Source organism: Tiliqua scincoides, chromosome 2 (assembly GCF_035046505.1).
Source record: "Tiliqua scincoides isolate rTilSci1 chromosome 2, rTilSci1.hap2, whole genome shotgun sequence".
Lineage (NCBI taxonomy): Eukaryota > Metazoa > Chordata > Lepidosauria > Squamata > Scincidae > Tiliqua > Tiliqua scincoides.
The window spans coordinates 192,055,093-192,081,906 of record NC_089822.1 but is presented as its reverse complement, the minus strand read 5'-3'; the positions used below and the strand labels follow the sequence as shown (position 1 = coordinate 192,081,906).

Sequence of the window (26,814 nt, the reverse complement as noted above, 5' to 3'; positions counted from 1 at the left end):
ACTCCTCTCTCCATGCTGAGGTCCTGACCCAAATCATGGCCCCATTCACCTGCAACTCTTGAACAAAGCTTTAACTACATGCTGAGGCACTTAGCATCATATGAAAGCTTGGTCTTTAGGGATGTCAATTCATTTTGCACAAACTTTTCTGCTGAATCAGAACTACTGTATGGCAAAAAAAAAAAAGCTGGTTCCTCATTTTGACTCAATAGCTCTACAAGTCACTCCTAATATCTAATACAGAAAATACTACTACAGTACAATCCCGTTTTTGAAAACACGTAAGAACACACCATTATCCTGCCAGTGAAGTATAGGCTCAAGAAGGAAAGCCATCCAACCTTTTGTTTTAGCTGCTATTTTTAGGTTTTTCTATTTTATCACTACTGTAGCCTTAAGTTCTGATCTCTATTATATTTTCTGTGTGCTGTTATCTGCATTGGGCACCAGGTTTGTTATGGTATATAAATCTGCCAATAAATAAAACAAAACCCTGACCTCAGCTTATTTTGCAATAAGTATTCTACCATGTTAGCAGAAATATCATTAGAAGTTTCTGCTAACTCGCAACTTAGTCACAATTGATAACTGTGAGAGTAATCCCCCAAAATACTCTGCTGCCATTCCAATCCTCCCACCACACTTCTGTGCAGGGAGTAAAATCTCAGCAAACCACAGGCATACCTGTAGTCAGATACCAGATGGTTTACATGTGATACAATCATCACTCTTACAGCAGTATTCCTGGTTTTACCCAGCTGCAAAATCTCCCAACAAGGAATAAGACACTACTTGGGGTGGCACCACTGCCTGCATAACACCTGGTTTCCAGTATTCCCAGCACTTGACAGGGTGTGGCTGCTTGCACCAAGGAAAGGAGGCTTGCAACAGTCCACAGTGGATTAGGAATGTATATTATAGAAAGAAAATTTACTTGAAAATGTAGATATTACTATCTTCCTGGTCAAAACAAATGCATACACACAGTATCTAAATAAAACAGAATCTATTTTATAATGGACCACATAAATTTCAGAATAAGAATCTCATAAGTTCAGTGGGTCATATATTAATCATCATAAACATAAGAAGAGCCCTGCTGAATTCAGCCAAAGGCCCTGTCTAGCTTCTGAATCTCATAGTGGCCCACAAGATTCCTCAGGGAACAAACAAGACAAGATACCTGTGTCCTGTTGCCACTCCCTTGCATCTGGCATTCAGAAATAGCTGACTTGTTAAACCAAGATATGTATTCCCATCATAGCTTGCAACATGAGATGGACTTTTCATCCATATATCTGTCAAATCCCCTTTCAAAGGTATATAGGTCAGATGCCATCACAACATCCTGTGGCAAGGAGTTTCACAGACTAATTACACACTGGGCAAAGAAATATTTTCTTTTGTCTCTTCTAATTCTCCCCACACTCAATTTTAAAGGATGTTCTGGTTCTGGTGTTGTGTGAGAAGGAAAAGAACACCCCTCTAGCCATCCCATGCATAATGTTATAACAGCCCTGCTGGATCAGGCCATAGGCCCATCTAGTCCAGCTTTCTGTATCTCACAGTGGCCCACCAAAACCTCAGGGAGCACACAAGACAACAAGAGACCTGCATCCTGGTGTCATTCCTTGCATCTGACATTCTGAGGTAACCCACTTCTAAAATCAGGAGGTTGCACCTACACATCATGGCTTGTAACCCGTGATGGACTTTTCCTCCAGAAATTTGTCCAATCCCCTTCTAAAGACATCCAGGCCAGATGCCATCACCCACATCCTGTGGCAAGGAGTTCCACAGACTAACTACACGCTGAGTAAAGAAATATTTTCTTTTGTCTGTCCTAACTCTCCCAACACTCAGTTTGTCCCCTGGTTCAGGAATTATGTGAGAGGGAAAAGAGCATCCCTCTATCCATTCTATCCATCCCCTGCATAATTTTACGTGTCTCAATCATGCCCCCCTCAGGTGCCTTTTTCCAAAACTGAAGAGCCCCAAACTCTGTAGCCTTTCCTCATAAGAGGGAGGTGCCCCAGTCCAGCAATTATTTTAGTCGCTCTCTTTTGTACCTTTTCCATTTTTACTATATTCTTTTTGAGATGTGTTGACCAGAAATGGACACAATACTCCAGGTGTGGCCTTGCCACCGATTTGTACAATGACATTATATTAGCCGTTTTATTCTCAATACCTTTTCTAATGAACCCAAGCATAGAATTAGCCTTTTTTACCACTGCCACGCATTGGGCTGACACTTTCATCAAGCTGTCCCCAAGATCCCTCTTCTGATTTGTCACAGACAGCTCTGAACCCATTAGCCTATATGTGAAGTTTTGATCTTTTGCTCCAGTGTGCGTTACTTTACACTTACTTGCACTGAAAAGCATCTGCCATTTTGCTGCCCATTCTCCCAGTTTGGAGAGATCCTTCTGGAGCTTTACAAGCCATGTTGGGTATGTGCAATCTCTTCTGGTCTTCAACACTTGGAAAAGTTTGGTGACGTCCGCAAACTTGATCACCTTGCTGCTTAACCCTGTCTCCAAGTCATTTATGAACAGGCTGAAAAGCACCGGTCCCAGGACAGATCCTTGGGGCACACCGCTTTTCACCTCTCAATATACGTCTCTATATGTCTCAATCATCTTCTTTCTAGAGAGACTGAATAGCCCCAAACCCTGGAGCCTTTCCTCATAAGGAAGGTGCCCCAGCCTAGTAATCATTTTGGTTGCTCTCTTCTGCACCTTTTCCACTATACCTTTTGAGATGTGGTGATCAGAACTGTATGCAATATTCCAGATGTGGCCTTACCATTGATTTGTACAATGGTGTAATATACTCTTGGCCATTTTATTCTCAATCTCTTTTTTTATTATCCAGAGCACAGAACTGGCCTTCTCTGCCGCTGCACACCAAATCAACACTTTTATCGAGCTGTCCACCAGCACCCCAAGATCGCTCTCCTGATCCATTACAGATAGCTCAGATCCATCAGCGTATATGTGAAGTTTTGATTTTTTTTGCCCCAATGTGCGTAACTTTACACTTACATTGAAATCTGCCATTTCGCTCCCCATTTTCCCAGTTTGGACAGATCCTTCTGGAGCTCTTTACAATCTCTGCTGGTCTTCACTACCTGGAAAAATTTAGTGTCATCCGCAAACTTGGCCACCTCGCTGCTTATCCCCAACTCCAGGTCAGACCAGAAAGGGTAGCATCCAGACTTTGAGCACATCAGTGCACCACCAGTGAAAGTGCCTTCTGTGAACAGACATAGGGTTCCATTCAGGGAAGGAGCCTATAGGCAAATGCCCCTTTGCATGAATACAAGCCCCATTCTGTCAATGGCATACTGCTGTGCTGAAGGTGATCAACTTCACAGAAATATAATTTTATTTTTACACAACTACTGAATTAGTAAATATACATAGCTTTGGGTTACAAGCATGTCCCCCTCTGATGCAATGATTAAGTTCCTGAGTACTGTAGCTACACTATTCAAAATCTGAAAGACAACATTTGATATCAAAATTTGATAGACCCACCAGATGTAGTAAACTCCAAACCAGGTTTAGAGAAGAGAGTTGAAGTAGCAGCACTACCTGATAATAAACTAGGGAGACAGAAATTCAAGACTTTACACTTTAAGGAAAATGATGGGCACTGATGTACATTGATGAACTCCAAAGGGATAGTGCATGATGTACATTATAGTACACTGATGAAATCCAAAGGGATAGTGCATTTTCTGTTTGCATAATCATAAGTAGGTTGGTGTAAAAATACCAACCTACTTATGAACCAGTGGTAAGAATATTTTCCTGGAAGAGGAAGATAAACACACCAGATAGAACTGTTTTTATAATATAATCTATATAGAAAAAGCCGCCCAATTATGCTCTTAGCAACTTTCTCCTTTTAAGTGTGTATTTTAACAGTTTATATTTTAATATGCAACTTTAAAGGTGTTCAAATGATTACCTTCTACTTCAAAATGTTTCTTAGAAGAGCCTCCAAACTAGGCCACATTATCCCTCATCATTGCCAAATAAAGATTAAGGTACCCACTGCTTCTCACCATGTCCCAGATCTGTCCAGTCAGAATTTAAACAGAGTAATGACTAATGGGCCTGGCACACTGAGATTCTGACCCTATCAGATGAAAAAAAAAATTGCAATGTTGTAGAAAGGGGTTACTTTATTTGTTTTCGTTTTCATTTCTAAACTACCTGGTTGTCTCTCTTCTCATACCTGATTTTACTAAGTGAATCAGAACCTTTATAGATGCATCCTGACATTTGGTTACTGAGTGGAAATTTCCCCTCTACTCCTCTGTCATACTGTTGTGTCTTGATGGCCTCCCTGGAGCACCTCTGCGCACCACTGACTCAATGAGTCCTTTTTATAACCTTCCTCCAGTACCCTAGTCCAGACACAAAGCTAAATCATACTTTTGTACTAGGTTAATAAGTCTAAGGGAAACACCAACGAACATGCTCCCTCCTTTCCCTACAAAAAGAAAACTTTTAAAATGCAAGTCAAGTTTTTATATCTATTCTAGTTACTAGTTTCTGCTTATTGTGTTGCATTTGTATTCATTTTTACATGATTTTTTGGTGGATTCAACCTTATTTGTAAAGTGCTCTAAGATTTAATGAACAGTGATTATTAAATGTATTGGAAAAAATTAACTTTTTAAAATGCACAAAAGACGCTTCAAACATTTTTTAAAGTACTTAAATATTAGATGCCATATATTTTGCAGCAGACCAAGACTGCAATCCCATACACCTGGGAACAAGTTCTACTGAATTCAACAAGAATTACTTCTGAGCTGATATGCATATGATCTTGCTGTAAATTACTGTTAGGTACTCCAGGAAAACAGCAACAGGGAAAGCACAATAAAAACCTTCTGTTTTGTAAATCAGCTGAAGGAACAGCTTCCTATGCAAATAAGTTTCATTCATATTTAAAGTGCACTTCAAAACTATATTGCTTTTTAGATCTCACATTTATAATGCAAGCTAATAAAGTAATCCACATTCAGAACAATTTAAAGAAAAACTATACCTACATCAAAGGCATCCTGTTTGCAATGAGCCTATAGGAAGAAATGGTTGAGATTCTAAGCAGGTTTCTGATTACCTGACAGTTACAAGTGTTAACCCTTAAAATCTAGTTTCAAATCAAGCACCACATGTAGTACCAAAATAGTGGTTACAGTACGTACTTATACTTACTAAGATGTATCAGTGATCTCAAATCAAAACCTATCCTCCATTCTATATTGTGAAGCTATTTAATATGGTATACCTTATCTGCTCTCATCTCTGAATACACAGAGGTAAAGGGGGTGGGAATGCGAGTTCCCGTTTATACCCTGCAAATAGAAAGATGGGGGGGATAACTGTACTGCCAAAAATCAGATGACTGAACCTACAGATACAAAATGGAATACTGTATACTGTACTGTTTCCAATCTGGTTTTGGATAAACACAGCTAGTATTAACCTTTTATAAGATCTAATTTTCTAAGTATTTAACTCAACAGATTAAAACATGTTTATATTTTACTGGCAACTGCTGGCAAAATCAAATCCATCATGCAAACTCATATTTTCTGGTTATGCACATCGAAAAGCTGGTTTTTGAAAACAGGCACTTGCTGCACTTAATAATCACACATGTTATTCAATATGACTGCAAGATTTTATTTTTGAGATATTTAAATAAACTGTTGCTAATGATCTTTAATTTTAACAAACGCAGAAAGAATATCTACTGCTTTAGAAAAATGTTACAACTCTGTCATTAACAGATTGGCATAACAGATTTGGAAGACAAGGCTTAAACAGCTAATTATTAGAGCAGAAGGGACACAGCCTAATATCCTGCTAACTGGGCAAAGAGGTACTTTTTAAAGTGATGCTCCTCTTATAATTAGCAGGTGGGAAACAGTCCCTATTCAAAACAGCACAGTGTCTTTCTACTAGTTGTTTGCTGGTGGTGTTCTGCATCATTTTATATCATGAGCACTAACGGGACAGGGAGCCATTTAGCCATTTTATTTTCTCTATAGACCATTTTGCAAACATCTTTGGTGTTCAAAAAAGGTATATAAATATTCTTAATTGGTCTGTAGAAGCTATACGATTCAACTGCACATTGAAAAAAATACAAAGGCAACACCTGACCATATCTACAGTTGGGAAAACTACTGTATTAGTGACAATCAAGAATGGGGAATATACCTGAAACTTGATGGGTTTTCAATGCCATCCACGACAAGAACGTAAACATATTCTTGATGAATGAAACAATTCAAACAATGTTATAGCCTTAATTTCAAAAAATGTGGAGAATGAAGAACATATTAGAATTACATAAATACTGTTTGAGGTAAGAAAAAAACCCTTACCCAGTTTTGGTAAGGGAGGTTCCCCACAACTATGGCATGAAGCACAAACTGGAGTATTCCAGGTCTTTGCTACATGATGATCAACAACTTTAATCCCTGCTAACTGAGTAACAGGCACTTTTTCAAGTGGGTGCTCCTCATTTATTTAGCAGGGGGAGAGTAAACTGACCCTCCTCATACCAGCAGTGTCTTTTCTAGTGGCTGCCTGCTGGTGTTCTTTTGTATCTTTTTAGATTGTGAGCCATACTGGGACAGGGAGCCATTAGTTATTTGATTTTTCTCTCTAAACCGCTTTGTGAACATTTTGTTGAAAAGTGGTATATAAACACTGTTATTATTATTATTAACAACTTACTGGGCTCAAATCTCCCTTCACTGAACAAACTTTATGCTTACCTAAAAGGGCTGAATTAAATGAAATTCCAGATTTTGTTGCATTACTACCGGTCTACATTTTCATAAAGTTAAATATACAAGAATGCACCTGAACAGATATTCTGATGGCTTAATACAGAAGTTATTGAACTCATCGTATTTCAACAGCAGAACAAAACTTTGTGAAATTTGGGAGAGGAGCAAGAGAGTGGGTTTTTGCTTGGATAAACTCAGTGGTAGATGGACCAAAAAGGAAAAAAAAAGAGTTTTTGCTTGGGTAAGGCTTAATACCTTATATTGCTGGTTAACAAATTTCAGAGAACAGGGGTGGGAAAGACCTGTTTTAGACCTTGGACAGAGTGCAATTGCCTGAGCTGACAGTTCTGGTTTAGATGAACCAGGTTTAAAATAGTTCTTTCAATTCCTTTAAACTTTTCAAAACCGTAATCCAGTTTTTAATCCACAGTTGTAGACTTGCCACACTTATCTCAAAAGGCACATATTTCAGTGTGAAAATGGAACAGTCACGTATCCCTATTTGCAAAGGCTAGAACAACCTCCCCGCGGTCTTTAGCCTTTTAGTACTTCTCTTTATTTTGTGAAATCTGGTGTTAACAGTTGGATTACTTTACCTTAGGCTCATTGTGCTCAAGCAACTCTGAGAAGAAATTTAGTAAAACCCTCTCTGATACAAAGGCATGAGTTTCTAAGCACTTCTCCAAACTCTGAAATTTTGGAAGTAAGGGTGATAAGTCTTTTTTGTTCTCTGGAAACTTGTTGCCCACATAAAATAGCTAACTGATTCACAAGCAAGTAAGAACAAAATGTTTAGTGAAGAGACCATGACGCTCTGTATCTGTCATCAGATTAAATTACCCTGACCCACAAAAGCTTCTACACATATGAAGCTTCCCCTCTATCCTGTAGCTGGTGTTGAACATGGCAGGGGACACAAGGGTTCACTGCACTCAGGAACTTGCATAGTCTCAGTGACACACTCTCAGCCTAACCAACAAGATAAGGAGAGATAGAATAGTTAGGAGAAATAGAATGGGGTGAACCCCCCCCCACACACACACACATAGTCCTAAATTTCTTAGAGAGCAAGTATCATATAAATGTGAGACAGGTTAATATGCTCCTTGAGCACTGCTACACTGAGCAGGAGCCAGGCATCAAGAACACTTACCAAACAGATTCAGCTGCCTGCCTGTATGAATATGTATATTCATATTCAACTACATAAGAGTCAGAGTATCTACTTCAGAAGGAAGAGTTAAAGAACACAAGAATCTCAATTCACCCTATATGTGGGTCAGAATGCCAATGGAGGTTTACAGTTTAGTGCTTTTTTCTACACAAGATCTTATGATTAAAATACATAATGCACATATTTTTAGTTTATGGTAGAATCTGAGATAACTGGGAGAAGTTTTATTTATATATTTACACACACACACACACACACACACACAGAGTGTGTATGTATGTCTGTGTACACACATACACACTGTATATATACATTGCATACACACACATACGTACATATATACATATACACACACACACACACACACACACAGTAAGTATTTCAGTGACGGTGATTCTACAGTTACTAGGGTTGGGTAGGAGGGGGGAGAACAGCAGCCGACTCCTGCTGCCAGCGTGGTAGAAAACAGCCCCTCCGCGGGCAAGACGCACAGCATACAAGTGCTTCGGCCACCCCACAGCACCCGCGGGACGCTGGGCACGCGCTGATCTTCAGCGGCTCACCGGCGCCGGGCGAGCCGCGCGCCGCCTGGGCCTCTCCAGCCCGAGCGTACTCACCGCGATGAGGGCGCTGCTGCGGCCGTGCTGCTGCTGCTCGCCGCCCGCGGCGTCGGCGTCCAGGCCGTTGATGCCGGCCCTGTCGGAGGAGGCGGAGGCAGGGCCCGCGGGGGGCGGCTGCGCCGGGGCGCTCGGCGGGGCCGCCGGCGGCGGCTGGCGGTGCTTGCCGGCCCGCTTGGCCTTGGCCTGCAGGCAGCGCTGGTGCAGCGCGAAGGTCTGCTGGCGCTCCAGCTCCAGGCGCTCGGGAGACACGGCCTGGTAGCGGGACTCGCAGGCGCTGTGGTGCCGCCGGCACAGCTCGATCCGCCGGCGGAGCCGCTCCATCACCGCGCTGTGCCGCGGCCCCACGAACTCCGCCATGGGGCAGGGGGGCAGAACCATGAGCCGGTCCTCGGCCCCCACGCTCCCTCCGGCTGCAGCCGCTGCCCAGGCAGGGGCGGCCGGAGCGCAGCAAGCCGCCCTCCCCGGTTCGGCCTCGCGTCCCAGCTCAGCCCCAGAGGCGCCCGGCCCGCCCGCTCCCCATTGTTATCTCTGCCTCGCCGCCGCCATCTTGAATTGTTTTGCACCCCCCGCTGGAGAGCCAGCCCAGTTGAGGGGGCGGGCTTTCCTCGGCGGCGGCTGACGTCACGACCCGCACGCTCATTGGCGGGGGAGAGCTGACAGACGCGCCCGAGAGCCAACTGGGCGCGAGAGCAGCAGGGAAAGGAAGAGTGGGCGGATGTTTTCTCCCTTCCTCATCTCTCCACCGCCCCCTCCACCCACGAGCTTTCCGGAAGAGGATGCAGAGGTGGTTTGGGGACTGGAAAGAAATGGTGCCTTCCTCTTCCTCTGCCCCTGTCGGAGCTGCGCCTCCTCCCCTCTGGGCTGCTGGCCAAGGGCTTTTGCTGGGGTGACCAGTTAGAGGCTGCAAGCTAAAGCTCTGCACACTCCCTTGGAACTCCAGTTCAACATGCAGACCCAGACAAAGACATGAAGCCTTCAGTGTTAAAGCACCAAAGAAATCACTTCTCATCTTCCTGCCTTATGAAACTGTAAGGGATTCCATCCCCTACACAAACACAGCCAAAAAAATGCCCTCCAGCAGCAGATGCCAGTCCTGGGCTTAAACCAATACTCAGATGGCAGATAAGCCATTCCAAAAGAGTGATCAGGAAGTGCATGTGACCAGGCGCTGTTTTAAGCAATTGAGAGCAGACCAGCCATAGAACAGGCACATAAATGATAGCCTCAAGGCATCAGTCAACAGAAGGGAAAGGATTGAATCCTTTGATTAGCTGAACACTTGGACAATAGGTGATTGTTGATACTTTATGGGTAAAAACAGACTTAGAACTGAAAACATTCCAATACTGTCTTGGCACAGGAATTCTGAGAATAGACATTCTGTGATGCTTAACACTGGTTTACACAAATCAACATTGAACAATTCCCAACTTAGACAGCCTTCAAGAATAATACTGGTTCATTACAATGCAGGGCAGTTTTAAAATATTGCTAATGTGCTCAAAGAACATGCATAGAGCCCAAGGTAGCCTACAACAGAAAATCATAATTTAAAAAGCCTGTTTTTCATCCAGTTCTTATAGGCCAATGCTAATGGCCTAGGACAATGGTTCCTAAGAGTGCACTGCAGTGCCCTAGGGCATCACAGTGAACTTGCAGAGGCGACATGGAATATTTTAAATTTTCAAAATGAACTGTTAGGTAGGCCTAGGGATGCTATGAATAAAATTATAGGGTTACTAAGGGTGCCATGAACCGTGAAAGTTTGAGAACCTCTACTCTAGGATATCTAACAACTCAGATCTGTTAGCTATGTATATACAATAAAGACGTGAAAACTCTGGAACTCAATCCCCTCTAGGGTTTTGCTACTATTCTTTATTTGTAAAAAGTTACAAGTTAAACTATGACAGATATGAACGGCTGCAATATCTGGATTTCCTAATGCAGGTCAAGCTAAAATACACCAAAGCACACATACAGTATGAACAAGCCAAGCATTTGTGCAACTTGATGGTTGAAAGGTTCTTAATGCATTTCAAGATGCTTCTAATTAACAGACTTCTATAAGCAAGATGTTCCATTACTACCTGAATTTTTTGTTCTTTAAAAAGTGGTTCAACACAAGGGGATGCAAGCCTTTTGCTTATGAACAGGTATGATATTCAGGCTTTCCTAGGCACAAGAGACCAACCAATAACAAAGAGCTAAATTTGCCTTGAGGACCTGCTGAATTTTACTGTTCTGAGATTAGTTCAAACTTAAAACCAAGGATCAAAAATTACAGCAAACTAGACAATACACACACAGTGATTTAAGTTTCTTTATTAATCAGAGTAAGCTTACATTTGTTTATAACTTAACCAATATATTTATATGCATACTGCATCTTTCATAACAGTCAGGACTCTTCTTGTGAGAAAGTCACAGTTTTATTTACCAACACTCAAGGGATTTGTATCCAAAACTTGTATGGAGGCAATACTGGCATTTAGAAAATTAAGTGGAGAGAAGGCAGAAGGGTGCCAAGAAATTAGTCATTAGCACCATATTTACTGCCTCAGATTATGAAGAGCCAAGCGCTGAAGAAGCAGGATACCTTTTCCACATTAATGACTGATTGCATGAGACTCCCCTGTCATCCATAACATCCACATGAGACTATCAATGCACTTAACATGAGAATTTCAATTTATTCAAGTTTGCCAAGTATCCTATAAATGATCACTTGTTCACTGAAGAGGAGCAGTATTTTGTTTAAAGTACTTCACCTTTCACCCAACAGGTTACTTAAATATCTTCTAAACAAAAACTAAATTGGTAGCCTAAACCCACTCAATTCTTTCTGAAGTTCTCTTCTTTGAAAGGGAACATTTTTCTTTAGAAATCTTAATAGAGAAGAAATAAGAGGCCTAGACTGCATTCATACTCTAATCAATTTAACTGTTTGCTTAAAATAAATTTTTCTGGTAATATAATGCAAAAAGTTGTTTTCAGTTAATTATCCTTGAGGTCAGAGGCACATCAAAACCTCAAAAACTATGACTTTGTAATCTACGTGAATTCTTGCTTTCTTCTGACATACCTGATGTGAAAGTCCTCTCCCAGTGTGGCATATTCCTTAATATAAGTTCACAGTTACACTGGGCTTAAGGTAAAGTAGCACATTTCAAGCAACAGATTGCAAAAATGTAGTGCCTTTTCCAACATAAAAAGCCAAAACATGCAAACAGGAAAGCATTCTGAAGAGGTTCTGTGGAAGCCAAAAAAGTATATTATCTTTAGTTTTAAATTAAGCACTGCCTCAAAAAAATTGATCTGAGAAGTTACTATTTCATTCCTCACAGTGTTCAAGAAAGAGGAATACATGTCCTATTGAAGAAAGGGGATAGAGTGTCACAAGGCTGCATTAACTCTCAAGTATGTTAAAATAGTACAAACTGTTAAATCGCAACTGAAAACCAACAATGTGAGAGACCAGAGTTCTGCTATAAAGAGACGTTCCATTTTCATTTGCTGTCTAAAGTTTTTAGGTTAACAGGATTGAATTAGGCAAGTAAAGCCTACAAGCTCTGTACCTTCCAAATGAACACAGAAGCACTGCTGCAGAAAGGTCGGAAATCAGGAACTTTTTACAAGGTTATGAAATTTGGTTTCTAAAAGCAAGATGGTCCGCAAGTAGAAATTTGCTTGGAAAAAGGGGTGAAGTTGAGAATGTCTATAGTGCATTTACAGTCACAAATCTGACCAGGACAATCATCTTGTACCCATTACAAAACCCTTTACCAGCCACTCACTGAAATAGCTTCAGAATTAGCTTGAAAAATATTTTACTCACAAGTCAACCTAGAGTGCTTCTATTCAGTGCACATAAAGCAATTTTGCCCATATATGCATAAACCAAAGGCAACAGTAAATATTCATTTTCTCTCCTTCCGCCACATCTTCCAACACAATGATAAGGGAATTACAGTTTTATCCTTAGAGGCATGTACTCCCCAAAAGTCATCTGGATTCTGCACAAAAAGGGATTTTAAATTGCTAGATACTCAATACAACACATTTTTAAAAAAAATTTATTCAGTTGGAATTGGAACCCCTCTACATTCACAATAGTTTGACACACAAAGAGCAGATGGAGACTTAAACTGTTACATATATACCCAGTTAGTTTTTACATGCTCCTTCCTCAGCCACAAATACTGATATATGCTTTTGGTGCAAGTCTTTAGATCAGCTTGCCTATGCTTTTATCACTTTCTGTGCAGAAGCATACATACAAATGGCAACAATGAGAAACTCAGCAACACTATCCTGTCCACCATGTTAGGACCCCAGAAAGTTCTACCTTTTGAGTTTTTTTTTATGAAGACAGATTTTACAGTGAGCTGAGCATATGTATCCTACAGTAGCCAAGCTGAATTCTCAAGGAACTGCACAATAGCAAAAGAAGCTGAAACAGGAGGAAGGAGTTTAAAAACCACAGGAAAAATAGCAAAAACCTAAACACAGTGAACAGAAGTTCCATATTGAAGATTTCAAGGACTAAAGCAACCAGATATCCCAGTCTTAGTACCCTAAATGAAAATCTGTTCCCAAATTCAGCCCATTTCAATACTGTTTTAACTGGGCAGTACCCATGACCAATATACATCTTTCATGGTCTCCCTATGTTTTTTCTTAAGTGAGAAAGGAGCACTTGATGAAGTATCTTTAAATGGACTAACTTCATCCATCATCCTACTTATGAAGTGGAAGAATTAATATAATTGACAACTTTGCTTTAACATGATCAAACTAAGGGAAACAAGTGTTGTGTAATATATCCATGTTTGTAAAAAAAACAAATTATAAAAACTGCATACCACCTAGCATTTTCTAAAGTTTGCTGTTCATATCCATTGATAGATTAATACATTAAGTTAAGCCAAGGTTTTGAGACTGGCAATTCTATCATTCTAAACAAAACTCTTAAAAAAAGAAAAATGTTAGTTCTTGTAACATTCTGGAAATTTGTAGCTGGGTTGTGTTAAATGCATTCTCTTTCTACAGGAATACTCTATTTAAAAACACAGTTGCAAATATTTTACCGCTAAACACTCATTTACATTTGACAGGAACCTGTGGATGGTGAAATCTTGAGGTTTTTCTTTGAGTTTCAGCAAAAGGTATCCAAGGTCCTCTCCCAAAACCATGTTAGGGAAAATTAATCAGATCAAGTTCTTAGGCTATTTCAATCTCTTCTTGGTTTTCTATTTCTGGGGGATCTATTCACAGTTTCTCCCTCCTATAAAGACAAGTCACAATTTTTATATAAACAAAACAAACTATCACTTCACCATGTGAACTTCATCTTTAGTTTCATAAAATGTTTGAAATTAGTCTCTGCAATACACATTTGCAGCTGAAACTTTGGTTTTTCTACTACACAAATTACCACTGCTAAATCAAAACAAGCCACTTTTAAGAAGTTGCTGCCTTGTCACTTCTGCTGCCAGACAAACCAAACTGAGGAACTGTTTGTGTAGCATATTTGTGACTATTAAAAATATCATAATTATAATTATTTCCAACGTAAGAGAATCATGTCAATCAAGATTAAACAGTAATCTTTTTTTTTGAAATCCTCTGTACAGTATGTATGCCTTTAAAGAGCACTTAAACACTTTGTAAACCAAATTTGACTTTGTTCTGACTTTTCTTGCCCATAGGAATGCATTAATTAAATTTCAATGTATTCCTATGGGAAAACGCGCTTCGCAAAACGAAAAACTCGCATAACGAAAGGACTCGCGGAACGGATTAATTTCATTATGCGAGGCACCACTGTACAGCATTTTATCTTCTGGGAACAGTATGCTAACCAGAATGCACTGGGTAGCATTCCAAGACTACAGACAGTTTATCAGCACAAGAAGCTATTTAGCTTGATTTGGACAATTTCTTGAGACTGGACATATGGATTGCAGCAAAAGCATGTCCACAACTGCATGCAAGTACCAGAACATTGGAAAACTAATACTTCCCAGGTTGGTATCTGCTATAATCTCAAAGTGCACTACTGGAAATTCTGTGCAGACACAATATTCAACTCATAGCAACTGTAAGCAGTTTACAGAAATCAACACATCCTAACCAGAAATCTTTTTTTAGAAGTTTATCTTAAGGTTGCATTAGACTTTCAGAATTCAACAAACTAGTCCCACAAGATATGATGTGGAAGCAATCCCATCATTAGATGGTGTTGAAGTTCTGGCTCATGTTTTAGGAAGTGTTGCATTGAGGACACATGAATAAGCATTTTACAACAGATTACTAGCTTCTTTTCTCTCTAGTGCAGAGCCTTGCATGTAAATGCTTACCTCTGTAGTGGGTTTACTATCTTCCTCCTCCTCTTTCTCCTCCTCCTCCTCCTCTTCCTCCTCTTCTTGACTAGCAGTTTCTGCATCACCATCACCCTTATGTTTCTCTTCTAAAGCATACAGAAATTTCATTAACAGGATATAAGTTGCCTTCTCTCAAAAAATAAGAACATAAGAACATAAGAACAGCCCCACTGCATCAGGCCATAGGCCCATCTAGTCCAGCTTCCTGTATCTCACAGCGGCCCACCAAATGCCCCAGGGAGCACACCAGATAACAAGAGACCTCATCCTGGTGCTCTCCCCTACATCTGGCATTCTGACTTAACCCATTCCTAAAATCAGGAGGTTGCGCATACACATCATGGCTTGTACCCCATAATGGATTTTTCCTCCAGAAACTCGTCCAATCCCCTTTTAAAGGCGTCTAGGCTAGACGCCAGCACCACATCCTGTGGCAAGGAGTTCCACAGACCGACCACGCGCTGAGTAAAGAAATATTTTCTTTTGTCTGTCCTAACCCGCCCAACACTCAATTTTAGTGGATGTCCCCTGGTTCTGGTATTATGTGAGAGTGTAAAGAGCATCTCCCTATCCACTCTGTCCATCCCCTGCATAATTTTGTATGTCTCAATCATGTCCCCCCTCAAGCGTCTCTTTTCTAGGCTGAAGAGGCCCAAACGCCGTAGCCTTTCCTCATAAGGAAGGTGCCCCAGCCCCGTAATCATCTTAGTCGCTCTCTTTTGCACCTTTTCCATTTCCACTATGTCTTTTTTGAGATGCGGCGACCAGAACTGGACACAATACTCCAGGTGTGGAGCATTTTATCAAATAACATTTAACGTTTTAAGCAAATAACATTCGCTTTCCCATTTCACCACTGTTAAATTTTGAAACTTTCTACTCTAGGAGAATGGTTTAGAGACTTCTCAACCACTGAATAGCACCAGCTTTTCATACCTGGTTTTTCATCATTAATTTCTTCTTCTTCCTCATCTTCTTCCTCTACTTCTCCCTTGTCTTTTTCTTCCACTTTCTCTTCCTCATTTACATCCGGCTGAGGAGCATCAGTCTTCTTATACTCTGCAGCACTTGGTTGCTTCTAGAACAATTGCCAGAAGAGATTTCACAATTAACTTTCTCAGATGGTTCACTTCAATTCTGATCCACCAGACATGTTTTTAGAACTTGGAGATTTCAAGTTTTTCCAACCTACCTACCTTGCCAGAGCAGCAGAAGAGTACAACAAGAAACACTGGCAGAGCCACAGTTAGGATGTAGACTACCCACAGCCAGGGGCGTTCTTCAGCAGCTGTCATCATTTGACCCACAATACCTGGCTAGAAGACAAATTAAGATGTAAAATTGTATGCACTCACCATCATGGCTGTCAAAGAGAGCTAACGGTTGGTTTGAAATTAATGGAGTGCGACAAGGGCCTCCCTGTGCCTCAGAATACCTCCTAGATGTGCTTCCAGTCATGTCCTGGAGGCTCTGAGGGGGAGGCATCCGTGGATAGTGGAATCCGCAGGTGCCAAGCCCAGATTCCAAGGGCTCACTATATCCCAATATTTCCAACATTAGTCACAAGTATTTCTAAATTCTCTTCAGCATCAAAATAGCAAAACAGGAAAGCCTAACAACTGAATTTCAATATGGTTTATTAAAGTAATTTGCTCTAAGTAAACAGGTTAAGGAGTTCTGCAAAACCACCGATATTTGGTTGTGATCACCCACCTTTAAAGTTCTACGGATGAATATCTTGGAAAAAGATCTTCAACTCAAACACATCTACTTTTTGACTGCACACAAGTCCATTTTTGCCCAGGATTCTAAATCTCTAGAAGCAGGAAACTCACCAACTTATAAGGATCTAGTGCAAAGTTAATGGTATACACCATCTCCTAAAAATCATACTATGAATTAGGAAATCTTAACTTTATCCTACACTTTCAGATGAATGCGAACAAACTCAAAAAGATATCCACCACCATGAAACTGTTAAAAAATACAGATATAGGAAGAGTAGGTAGTAGATTATATTCTCTGCTACGCCTCACCTCAGAAGCACCATCAGCTGCTTTCTTCAGACCCCATCCATCATTACCCCAATCATCTGCCACAGCTCGTTCTGTACAGATGATGAAGTTATCGAAGAATATGTCAGAGGTCATAGACCACAACTCAAGTCCCAAAGCACTAAAAGGAGTCATTTTGAAAGGTTCCAAGTCTTCAAAGAAGTCTGGGTTCGGAATCTTCCTTGGCTTCCAGATACCCTGGAAAACGCACATACAACATACAGTCAATTTTCATACAAGTACTGACTTTCACCACCTCTTCAGACATTCTTGAAACGGTCAATACATCAAATCCTGAGGCCAGGACTACAGTATGCCACCCCTCCCACCGTCGCATCTGTGGGCCTTCCTAGGATCCACCCCCAGGTACACCAGTGCCACTGGCATTTGATACATATTGATGAGTTAGTATTTTCCAGCCAATACTCAATGTTTAACATTTTGCCCACGTTTGCAGTACGTTCAGTGACAGAGTATGTCACCTGCAAGCACAAGGTTCCAGGTTCAATTCCTACATTGAAACTTAAAAAAGTTCTTGCATAGCAGGGCTAGGAAAGATCTTTGCTGAGACCATGAACAGCCACAGCCAGTCAGGCAAGTTGATTCTGCGCTAGACAGACCAATGCCCAGTTTCACATGTTCAAAGTAATTTTTATATTAGCACAAGACTGTTTACCTGGTAGTTAGGGTTATCAATCATGGGAGACTTCCATTTGCCTTTATAGTTGGGATTGTCAATTGTGGGTCGTTGCCAGGCTCCACAGCCAGGAGCAGATTCGCATTTGGGATTTGCAATCTGAGGTGCCTCCCATTCTCCATCCATATCTTCATCCCTGAAAAGTGGAACTTGTTTTAGGGCTTCAAGTTAAGAACTGGAAAATGCAAAGTGTTATACTACTCCACATTTGTCAGCAGCTCACAAACCTGCAAAAGTTGTTTGGATTAATTAACGTATTAACTGGACAGAAACTCCAAACATTAAAATTCTGTCTAGAATACATAACATAAGCTAAGGAATAAAAGTTACAAGAATATGATTTAGTGAGGCTATAGCAGTTTGGATTACTCAAAAAAGCTCTAGCCAATGGGCAGCATCTTACACCAAAGTAGCCAGATCAACAGTCTGAGAAATCCTTTCACCTCCTAAAGTTAGTTCAGGGGAACAAGTCAGACAGGAAGTCAAACTTAGTTGCCACTCACTGCCCAGTGATGCTCATAGATAAGAACATTTTTCCCGCTGCTCAGCTGTGGCAAGTAGTACTGCCTATCTTACCTCACACAGTTCAAACTGAAATAATTTCTGGACTGCTAATGTGGCAACAGCATAAACTACACATCCGTTTACATACATGGTGATTCAACAAGTCTTTACCTTCATCTAATGCCCAATTTCCCCATGTCTATCATCCCCAGACTACTTTTAAAATTTGTTTATTGGGTTTTCACATGTCTCTCATATTTAGCAGGGGAAGAGCAGCTGTCCTTCACCCCAGCAAGACATCTTTTCCAGTGGTTGTTGCCGATATCTTCTGTATTACTCAGTCTTTAAAAAAAGTCTTTTGGGAACAGGAAACCATTTAATGATTTATTTTACTGTGTCAACCACTTTGTGAATTACACCTGTTGAAAAGCAGTATAGAAATATTCTTAATAATTTACCAATCTTCTGGTTTCTCTGCATCAGGGTCAGCTACATATTCTGGCTCATCATCAAGCCAACCTTCTGGTTTTGAAGCATCCTCATCTGGAATCTTAGCAGGAGCATCCTCATCCCTAAAGAATGGTAGAAATGGATATCAACTTCAAAATATTATCATTTCATTTGAGAAAAAACCGACATTTGTGGCTTTTTGACCAGTTGTAACAATAAATGGGAAAAGATAAAGCTAAAAGGAATTAACCAAGGTAGATCAATGTATCTGGACTTGATATGAGCAAATACATCTATGCAGCTATTTAAGTTTAGCAGAATCACTGACTAATCCATAAATTCCCTGGCAGCCCGCAGGCTATGGTGTATTACATGTACCTTGTGCCACAGCTGCTCTCTTCTGCTCTCCCCATTTGCAAATGAGCACATGTAGAGACCCTAAAATGATGCAGAGCCCTCAGAGGAACACCATTTACCAGAAGGCATGAGGAGACAATGACAGAGCAAGTTTCTTTGTGCTCTTGCAAGCAGTTTCCCCACATGCCCCTTCCTCAGGAGAAGGATGCAGTCTTCCCCACTCTTTACCTCTGCTACCATGAGGGAAGACGAACGAGGGGAGTCTTGGCCACTTCTATCTCAATACCCCAGTGACCCCAAGACTATCAAACCACCCACGTTTTACGTTCCCCAGCAGTCAACTTTTGCTACAAAAAACAGACCCATTTATTCTCCTGTGATTTATTTCTTCATAGTAGTACCTGACAAAGATAGCACAATGGGTTATCATGCTGCTGTTTTTCCCCAAACACCTCAAACTTCAACAGCCACTCACCAGTCATCAGGTTTAACAGCATCTGGATCTGGAATCTTGGCTCTCTCATCCCAATCCTCTGGCTTCTGGTCATTTGGGTCTTCTATTTCTCGTGGAGGATTTACTGGTGGAGTCATATCAGTCAGCAGATTACCACTGTTTACAACAGTTTGATCAACCAGGATTTCAAAACTATTATCTGGGTTCAAAACTAGAAGGAAAAAAGAAAAATGGAGGGTTTGAAAAGAATGAAAGTATTAGAGTGCTAAGAAGATCTGTTATCCCTGCTTTAATCTATTATCTCTTCTGGTGACAACTGAAAGTCGTCTTTCTAGCTGATGTTACTTCCCCAGGAAGACAATACTTTCAAGCAGTGTATCTGACAGGATCTAGCATCTACAAAATGTCACTTCAGCTAAATTCAGTCTAACATTTTGGATTTCCTATATTGCTCAACAAAATATTTCAAAATTGCTTTTTAAAAGATTAGACTATTTAAAAACCAAGTTAAAGAGTTGCAATTTTTCCCTGCTAGAGTAGAAGAAACCTTCAAGGTTACTTGTACAAAATGTATAAAGAGAAAGCAAATTCTTCACTTTGTTCTTTACAATGCAACTCGTTGTTAATCAGACTCCCGGACAGCCTCCCACAACAGCCATCCACACTAGACTTTAATAAAAATCCTCCAAATATGTAATTGCTTTACCCAGCGTATAAAGATGAGTCTTCTTATCTGTAAAGTAGTTCTTCAAGTCAGCATCAGGACGCTTTGCATGTTTCTCCTCGTACTTGCCAGTCTTAGGGCTCTTGTGCCGGAAGATGAAGTGCAATTTGTAGTCTTCTCCACATTTGTCAGGACCAAACATGATTGTATAAGGAGTTTTGTCGTGGAACTGATCCTTTAAAAAGTAGATAGAGCTTCAAAATGCATGCCTATATAAATTCCAATACAAGCCCCACTTGTGGTCACAGATTCTATCCATACTTTTTCAGCAAATCAAGAACCTCTCAGTAACTGGACTGAACGGAAATGTCATAAGCTTGAAACAGAAGAGTAGCTCTTCGCCAGTAAAAGCTGTGCAGTTCCAAGAGTCAGAGTTATAAGCCAGAGATGCTTAGTCAAAAAGTGAACTTAAAATTACCAATCTCCAGAGGCTCTCAGAGGTACTGGCATTCTTGCACAATGTTATCTAAATGAGTTTCACAGTTTTGTTGGAAACTTATTTCTTGACCTTGAGTGGGCCACAAGTCATGAGACATAACAGAACCAAGAATAGCTCTGACTCTACATAAAAATCAATCAACAGACTAACAGATCGCTCTATTACAGTAACAACTAGTCTTAAAATACATTCAGTATGTAAACAGACAATGGAACAAAACCCAACACACTGTATTAAAAACTAAAGCTCAGGAGCCAACAGCTGTTTGAAAAACACACACCACTCACCAGGATCAGGTCAGGGGTTTTGGTAAGCAACTTCACATATGCACCGCCACATTCAATTCCATTTTGGAAACTGACTTCATACCTGATTTAGTTTGAAACAAGAGAAAACTATTACAAAATGTCTCTTATTTTCTCCTGAAACCCAGCTACAGCATGAGCATCAGGGCCATGTCTCTGCCCAACCACTCCCTTGATCTTCACACACTCAGTTTCTGTTTTCAGTTCCTGGCTTTCTAAAATGCATAGCTTGTCTCTAAATGAGAAAAAATCCACTTTCAACCATAATTTCCAGTTAGGAGGCTAACACTTTGCTTGACCCAAACTCAATGGAGGAAAAGCAAGCAAATAGTCTAAACAGCCAAACTATGATTCAGCCATTGCAGGTGAACTGAATTGATTTCAGATCTTGGCAGCAGTGCATTTTAACATAAGATTCCTAAAAAAACATTAACAGTAATTTTTCCAAAAGTACAGAATTACCAGTTTCTGCTGCAAACTGGTAGAACCCATTTCTCTGGGCACAACTACGTATGCCTGTATACAACACTGAAGCTAAGCCACCCAATATACTTGTGTTCACACCTCTTCACATCTAGATACAACATAAAGGATGCAAAAAGTTATTTCCACTTACTGTACTATGAGGGGTTTGGTGTCAAAGACAAAAGGTTTGGTAAGTTTGGCAGAGATTGCATGATGCTTAGCCCGGGAAAGAAGCACAAGCCCTTTATCCCCTGGAAGTTTAGTATCTTTCATTTCCTCCACTTCCCATTTGCCTAGAAGAGAAAAGGACAAATGTATCAGGAAACACCTGCTGCTTTATCACAAAACCATGCGTGCAATATAAAAAGCCATGTTAGTTCCCATATTAACACTGATTAAAATACAGGGTTCATTATGCAAGTTACTCAGCATATTTTGACTACTAGAGAGGCCATATTCACAGTTTGGCTACTATGAACTATTGTTTTAATCTACAGATTCAGCAGTGAATAAAGTGGACTACATACAACATAATTTTGCTAGGCCAAAATCATCCGAAGCCACAACACAGCCCATCTGCAATCTCACAACACAATGCTCAATCAAGCACCTATAATTAGAAATGATTTCTACCAAGAAGAATCTTAAGACTCAAGGACATTTAAATAACCAGTTTATTTATTTGGTCATTTATATGCTACTTTTTCACTTCCCAAGAGGCTGTCAAGGCAGATCATTCTGTTAACACAATAATCAGCACATTATAAACACAATTAAACAAAAAAGATACAAATAAAAGCTATAACATAAGAAGAGGAACTTAACCATAAGTGTGTAATCAAATTAATCACTGAAGGAGTTCAAGGGGGAAGAAGTTTAAATGCCTAATGGTCAGGACCAAAGAAGTTCTAACACATAGTTCAAAAGAGGAGAGAAACAGAGTAGGTCCCTTGGTAATTACCACATGAATGGGCAAATTCATGAAAGGAGAGGTAGTCCTTCAAGTATCTTGGTCTCAGATTATAACCAACACCTTGAATTGACCTCAGAAGCAGTGGCAACCAATTAAGCTGATGTAGAATGGGAGCAATATGTTCCTATGCACAGGCCCCCATTTACTGTTTCATTTAAGCTGCTTGGCCGCACAGCTCAAAATTCACTGAAGGCAAACTACGTAGAGCTTGAAGTTCCTGGAAGTCAAGCAATGTTCACAACTGGAAATGCTGAGGGTCTGTCGTGCAGCAAGCAAAGGAGTCCGCATAGTGAAGTGGGTCCCTTAGAGGGAATACTAACCCATTAGGGATCCTGGCACAGTACTTTGCACCATCTGTAGCTTCAAAATGCTCTTCAGTTACCCAACATAGCAGTTTGATTATAAATAATGCATGTGTTACACTGGCCAGCTCTGCCATATTAAATATGAGGTCTTCTAAAAGGTATGTTTCAGTGCAGCACATCTTTCATGTGAATGCTGTTCACATGGTCAGTTTAAATACATGTGGAAAACATGCCTGCTAGTTTCTCCCATTTATGGGCATTTAAACTGTTACATTTCAATTCTAGAACCTACTTTTTCACGTAAATAATCCCAAAAGCACTCCTGAGAAAGCTGTACATCAGAAGAAAATCAGGTACTAAAACAAGAGTTAGAAGTATCTAAGTAGATTTTGTAGTAATTGACTAGAAATAAATTTAAATACCGATTCAGGTGTTTGACTTAAGTTCTCTGAAGTGATAAATCTGTGCACAAACTGCAAGCATGGGTTCAGAAGGTTGAATTAACCCTGGACTGCGACACCCTAGCTTTCCTCACAGTACAATTTATAAAACTTCATTTGGATTATGCAGGAATGCAAGTGTTTCCCTATCCCCACCTGCAATTTGAAACTGTATAGTTCAGACACAGCTTTATCACGTCAGTGAGAACTAGGTCATAATACCCAGAGATGGGCAAGTCAGGCACATGAGCCCCCGCCCCATGACTCTATTCAAAAACAAGTTATCACAGGGGCACTTTCCGAGTCACTTGGAGCATTTTCGCAATTCAAAAAGACTCAAGTTACAAGTCTTTCCCTTTAAAAAGCAAGCCACAATTTCATGGAAAAAAACAGAGCTACTACTTCAGCATGTGTTGAGTTCTCTTTAACTACTCCCCTGCTGTCCCTATCCTATCTGTAAACAAGGCAGGACGGGGTGGGACGAACTGCATGGGAGCAGGGACCAAAGTGCCAAGAGGGAGGAGGGTCACATGCAGCAGCTACAAAGCTTACCAGAATGACCCATCCTTTGCAGCTCTATTCAGAAGTAGTCCCATTTGCGCTGGTCATTCAATGGGGCTACCTCCTCCCAAGTAACAAAGCTCACAGTAACCATGCTGTTGGAAAGTGTGATTGCTATGAACCTCCCTCTACTTCTCCACCTCTTTTCGCTGGGCTTCTTCAGCCAATTCCAAGGCAAGAATCCCCTTGGGCGCCTCCTGGCCTCCCTCATCTGAAGAAACAAATCAGACTGCCCACCCTTCATCCAATGATAATTGGTTCCTTCAGAAATGAGCAAGAGAGCCCGCTCCCACCTCCCTCTACTGCTTGGATGCAAAAGCAAATATTAACTCTTCCCTGCCTCCTAGTTGGAACCTCCCTGCTGCTCGCCTGGTCTGAAGGTTGGCCCCACAAGGTCCTTCACACCATGAAAATGTAAGCAATCACACCCATCACAGACATACTCAAGTCTGTATGCATGGGGATTGAGTGCTGAGTCAGTGGCCTCAAACTTGAGTTAATGCCCAAGTATCGAGACAGTGAAAAACGCTGATTTTTGCGACTCTACCTCAAATCACCTGATTTGAGTTCCCATCCCTGCTAGTACCATACAGACAGACTTAACTGCATTTAAAACTATCAGCACTTGGGTCCTACTGAAATAAATGAAAAAGTTTATTTCAACAACTTAAGCAGAGATCTAAGTTTATGGTGTATACCAGTGGTTCTCACACATTTAGTATCAGGACCCACTTTTTAAAATGAGAATCTGTCAGGACCCACCACAAGTTATGTCATGACCAGAGGTGACATCATCAAGCAGGAAAAGTTTTAACTATCCTAGGCTGCAATCCTACCCACACTTACCCAGGTGCAAGTCCCATTTACTATCATTGTTAAAAGAAAATACATAGTAGCTTGTTAAATGTACAGGTCTAACATTTCCCCAAATGCAGTCACATATCATGGTGGCATCAAGTCTAATGTATTAAAAAGAAAATATTGAAATGAATGGGAACCCAACAGAAATTGGCTCACGACCCACCTGGTGGGTCCCAACACACAGTTTGAAAAACACTGGTGTATACCATACTTTTCATTAATGAATCAAAATGCCTTACAAAAATCAGAATCATGACCACAGTTACATAAAAATAGAAAGCATCACATTCTGATTTAAAAGTCAGTAAGATTCTTCTGGAAAAGGATATTTGTACTTGCTGTACAACTGCAGCAGCAACAGATTTTCTGTAGTAGAAATTTCACTTAAATGTCTTCATTATTTTTTAGCCATTCATAAAACCTTCATTCAAGAGTATGATTGACAAAGTGTAGCTCCTAAGATTTTTCTAACAAAATAAGTGTTTTATGCAATACCTCTTGATTTAGATAAGAATAGACTTTGCTTACATAGACACTATCCTACCTCAAGTAAAGACTGGAAAATAAGCATCTTAAAGTTTATTTATTTAAAAGATTTATACTTCCCCTTTGGAGCAGAACCCTAAGGCAGCTTACAATTTCACACTTTAAACAAATACAAGCACCATAATATATACAACAACAAAACAAATAAAGACATAGAGGCACCTGAGCAGATAGACAACACATCACACACAAGACTAAAACGTTTTGTGCCCTCGACAGAAAGCCAAGAGGAAGGGGTAGTTCTTAGTTCTCCTGGTAGGGAATTCCATAGTTGTGTTACCACCACAGAGAAGACTTGCTGCTATCCCTTTAACTTGCGATAAAGGCAGCACTTGAAAGACACCCCCTTCAGACAATCTTAGAGATTGGGCTGGAATGTACACGAGAAGGCGGTCCCTCAGATAATCTGGACCCAAACCGTGAAGGACTTTAAAAATCAATACCAGCACCTTGAATTAGGCCAAGAAACAAATGGGCAACCAGTGCAGTCACTGAAGCAGCAGTCCAACAGATTCAAAATGCCTAGCTCCAGTAACCACTGGAACCACTGCATTCTGCACTAACTGCAGCTTCAGAATAATTTTCAAGGGCAGTCCTACATAGAGCAAGTTACAGTAATCCAGTCTTCAAGTCACTAAGGAATGGACCACAGTGGTAAGGTCCAATCAACTCAATTACGGCCAATGCAGTACTTAAAGCTGGGCTAATGCACTCTTGGCCACAGCTGCCAACCAGTTCTCTAGGAAGAGCTGCAAGTACAGGAGCACTACCAAACTGTGCAACCGATCCTATAGGTGGAGTTTGACTTCACAGGTGCCAGTACGTAAATTCTGAACTTTTTCTAAACTCAAAAGTACACTATGAAAATGAAGTAAGTTGCTATACTCACCATCGTATTTGGCAATCTCATCATCGGTATCATCCTTCTTAGCTTTGGAAAGAACCCACCTGAAATTAAAAACCAACATTATATAGTGAAAGCAGAGCAACAAATGTTTAAAGGCTATCTATCAGTTATAAATATGTAACTGATTATTAAATCCACAAACGTTTTACCAAACTTCAGTCTTTTGAAACACTGAAAGAATAAGAACTTTCAACGTAACCAATTTCTGCCCAGCCCACAGGTGCACATATTTGATCCCTGTTAAGAGCATAAGAACAGCCCCACTGGATCAGGCCATAGGCCCATCTAGTCCAGCTTCCTGTATCTCACAGCGGCCCACCAAATGCCCCAGGGAGCACACCAGATAATAAGAGACTTGCATCCTGGTGCCCTCCCTTGCATCTGGCATTCTGACATAGCCCATTTCTAAAATCAGGAGGTTGCACATACGCATCATGGCTTGTAACCTGTAATGGATTTTTCCTCCAGAAACTTGTTCAATCCCCTTTTAAAGGCATCCAGGCCAGATGCCGTCACCACATCCTGTGGCAAGGAGTTCCACAGACCAACCACACGCTGAGTAAAGAAATATTTTCTCTTGTCTGTCCTAACTCTCCCAACACTCAATTTTAGTGGATGTCCCCTGGTTCTGGTGTTATTTGAGAGTGTAAAGAGCATCTCGCTATCCTTCCCATGCATAATTTTGTATGTCTCAATCATGTCCCCCCTCAGGCGCCTCTTTTCTAGGCTGAAGAGGCTCAAATGCCATAGCCTTTCCTCATAA

The 26,814-nt window shown here is 40.7% G+C and overlaps 2 protein-coding genes across 3 annotated transcripts in view; both read right to left on the bottom strand.

Moving 5' to 3' along the window:
- Nucleotides 1-9,161, bottom strand: part of MAML1 (mastermind like transcriptional coactivator 1) — a 31,968-nt gene extending 22,807 nt beyond the window's left edge. The window contains exon 1 of the mRNA XM_066617570.1: nt 8,621-9,161. Coding sequence (XP_066473667.1) covers nt 8,621-9,001 — 381 coding nt within the window. The 5' untranslated portion in view covers nt 9,002-9,161. The remainder of the gene's footprint in view (nt 1-8,620) is intronic.
- A 1,771-nt stretch (nt 9,162-10,932) lies between these two features.
- The window catches only part of CANX (calnexin), a 30,095-nt gene continuing 14,213 nt past the window's right edge, over nt 10,933-26,814 (bottom strand). For both annotated transcript variants that reach the window (XM_066615051.1, XM_066615052.1), the window contains exons 4-15: nt 26,034-26,092; nt 21,610-21,751; nt 20,976-21,057; nt 20,232-20,424; nt 19,547-19,736; nt 18,723-18,836; nt 17,740-17,896; nt 17,046-17,261; nt 16,206-16,325; nt 15,946-16,087; nt 14,986-15,095; nt 10,933-13,910 (exon numbers count right to left, since the gene is read on the bottom strand). In XM_066615051.1, coding sequence (XP_066471148.1) covers nt 13,857-13,910; nt 14,986-15,095; nt 15,946-16,087; nt 16,206-16,325; nt 17,046-17,261; nt 17,740-17,896; nt 18,723-18,836; nt 19,547-19,736; nt 20,232-20,424; nt 20,976-21,057; nt 21,610-21,751; nt 26,034-26,092 — 1,579 coding nt within the window. In that variant the 3' untranslated portion in view covers nt 10,933-13,856. The remainder of the gene's footprint in view (nt 13,911-14,985; nt 15,096-15,945; nt 16,088-16,205; nt 16,326-17,045; nt 17,262-17,739; nt 17,897-18,722; nt 18,837-19,546; nt 19,737-20,231; nt 20,425-20,975; nt 21,058-21,609; nt 21,752-26,033; nt 26,093-26,814) is intronic.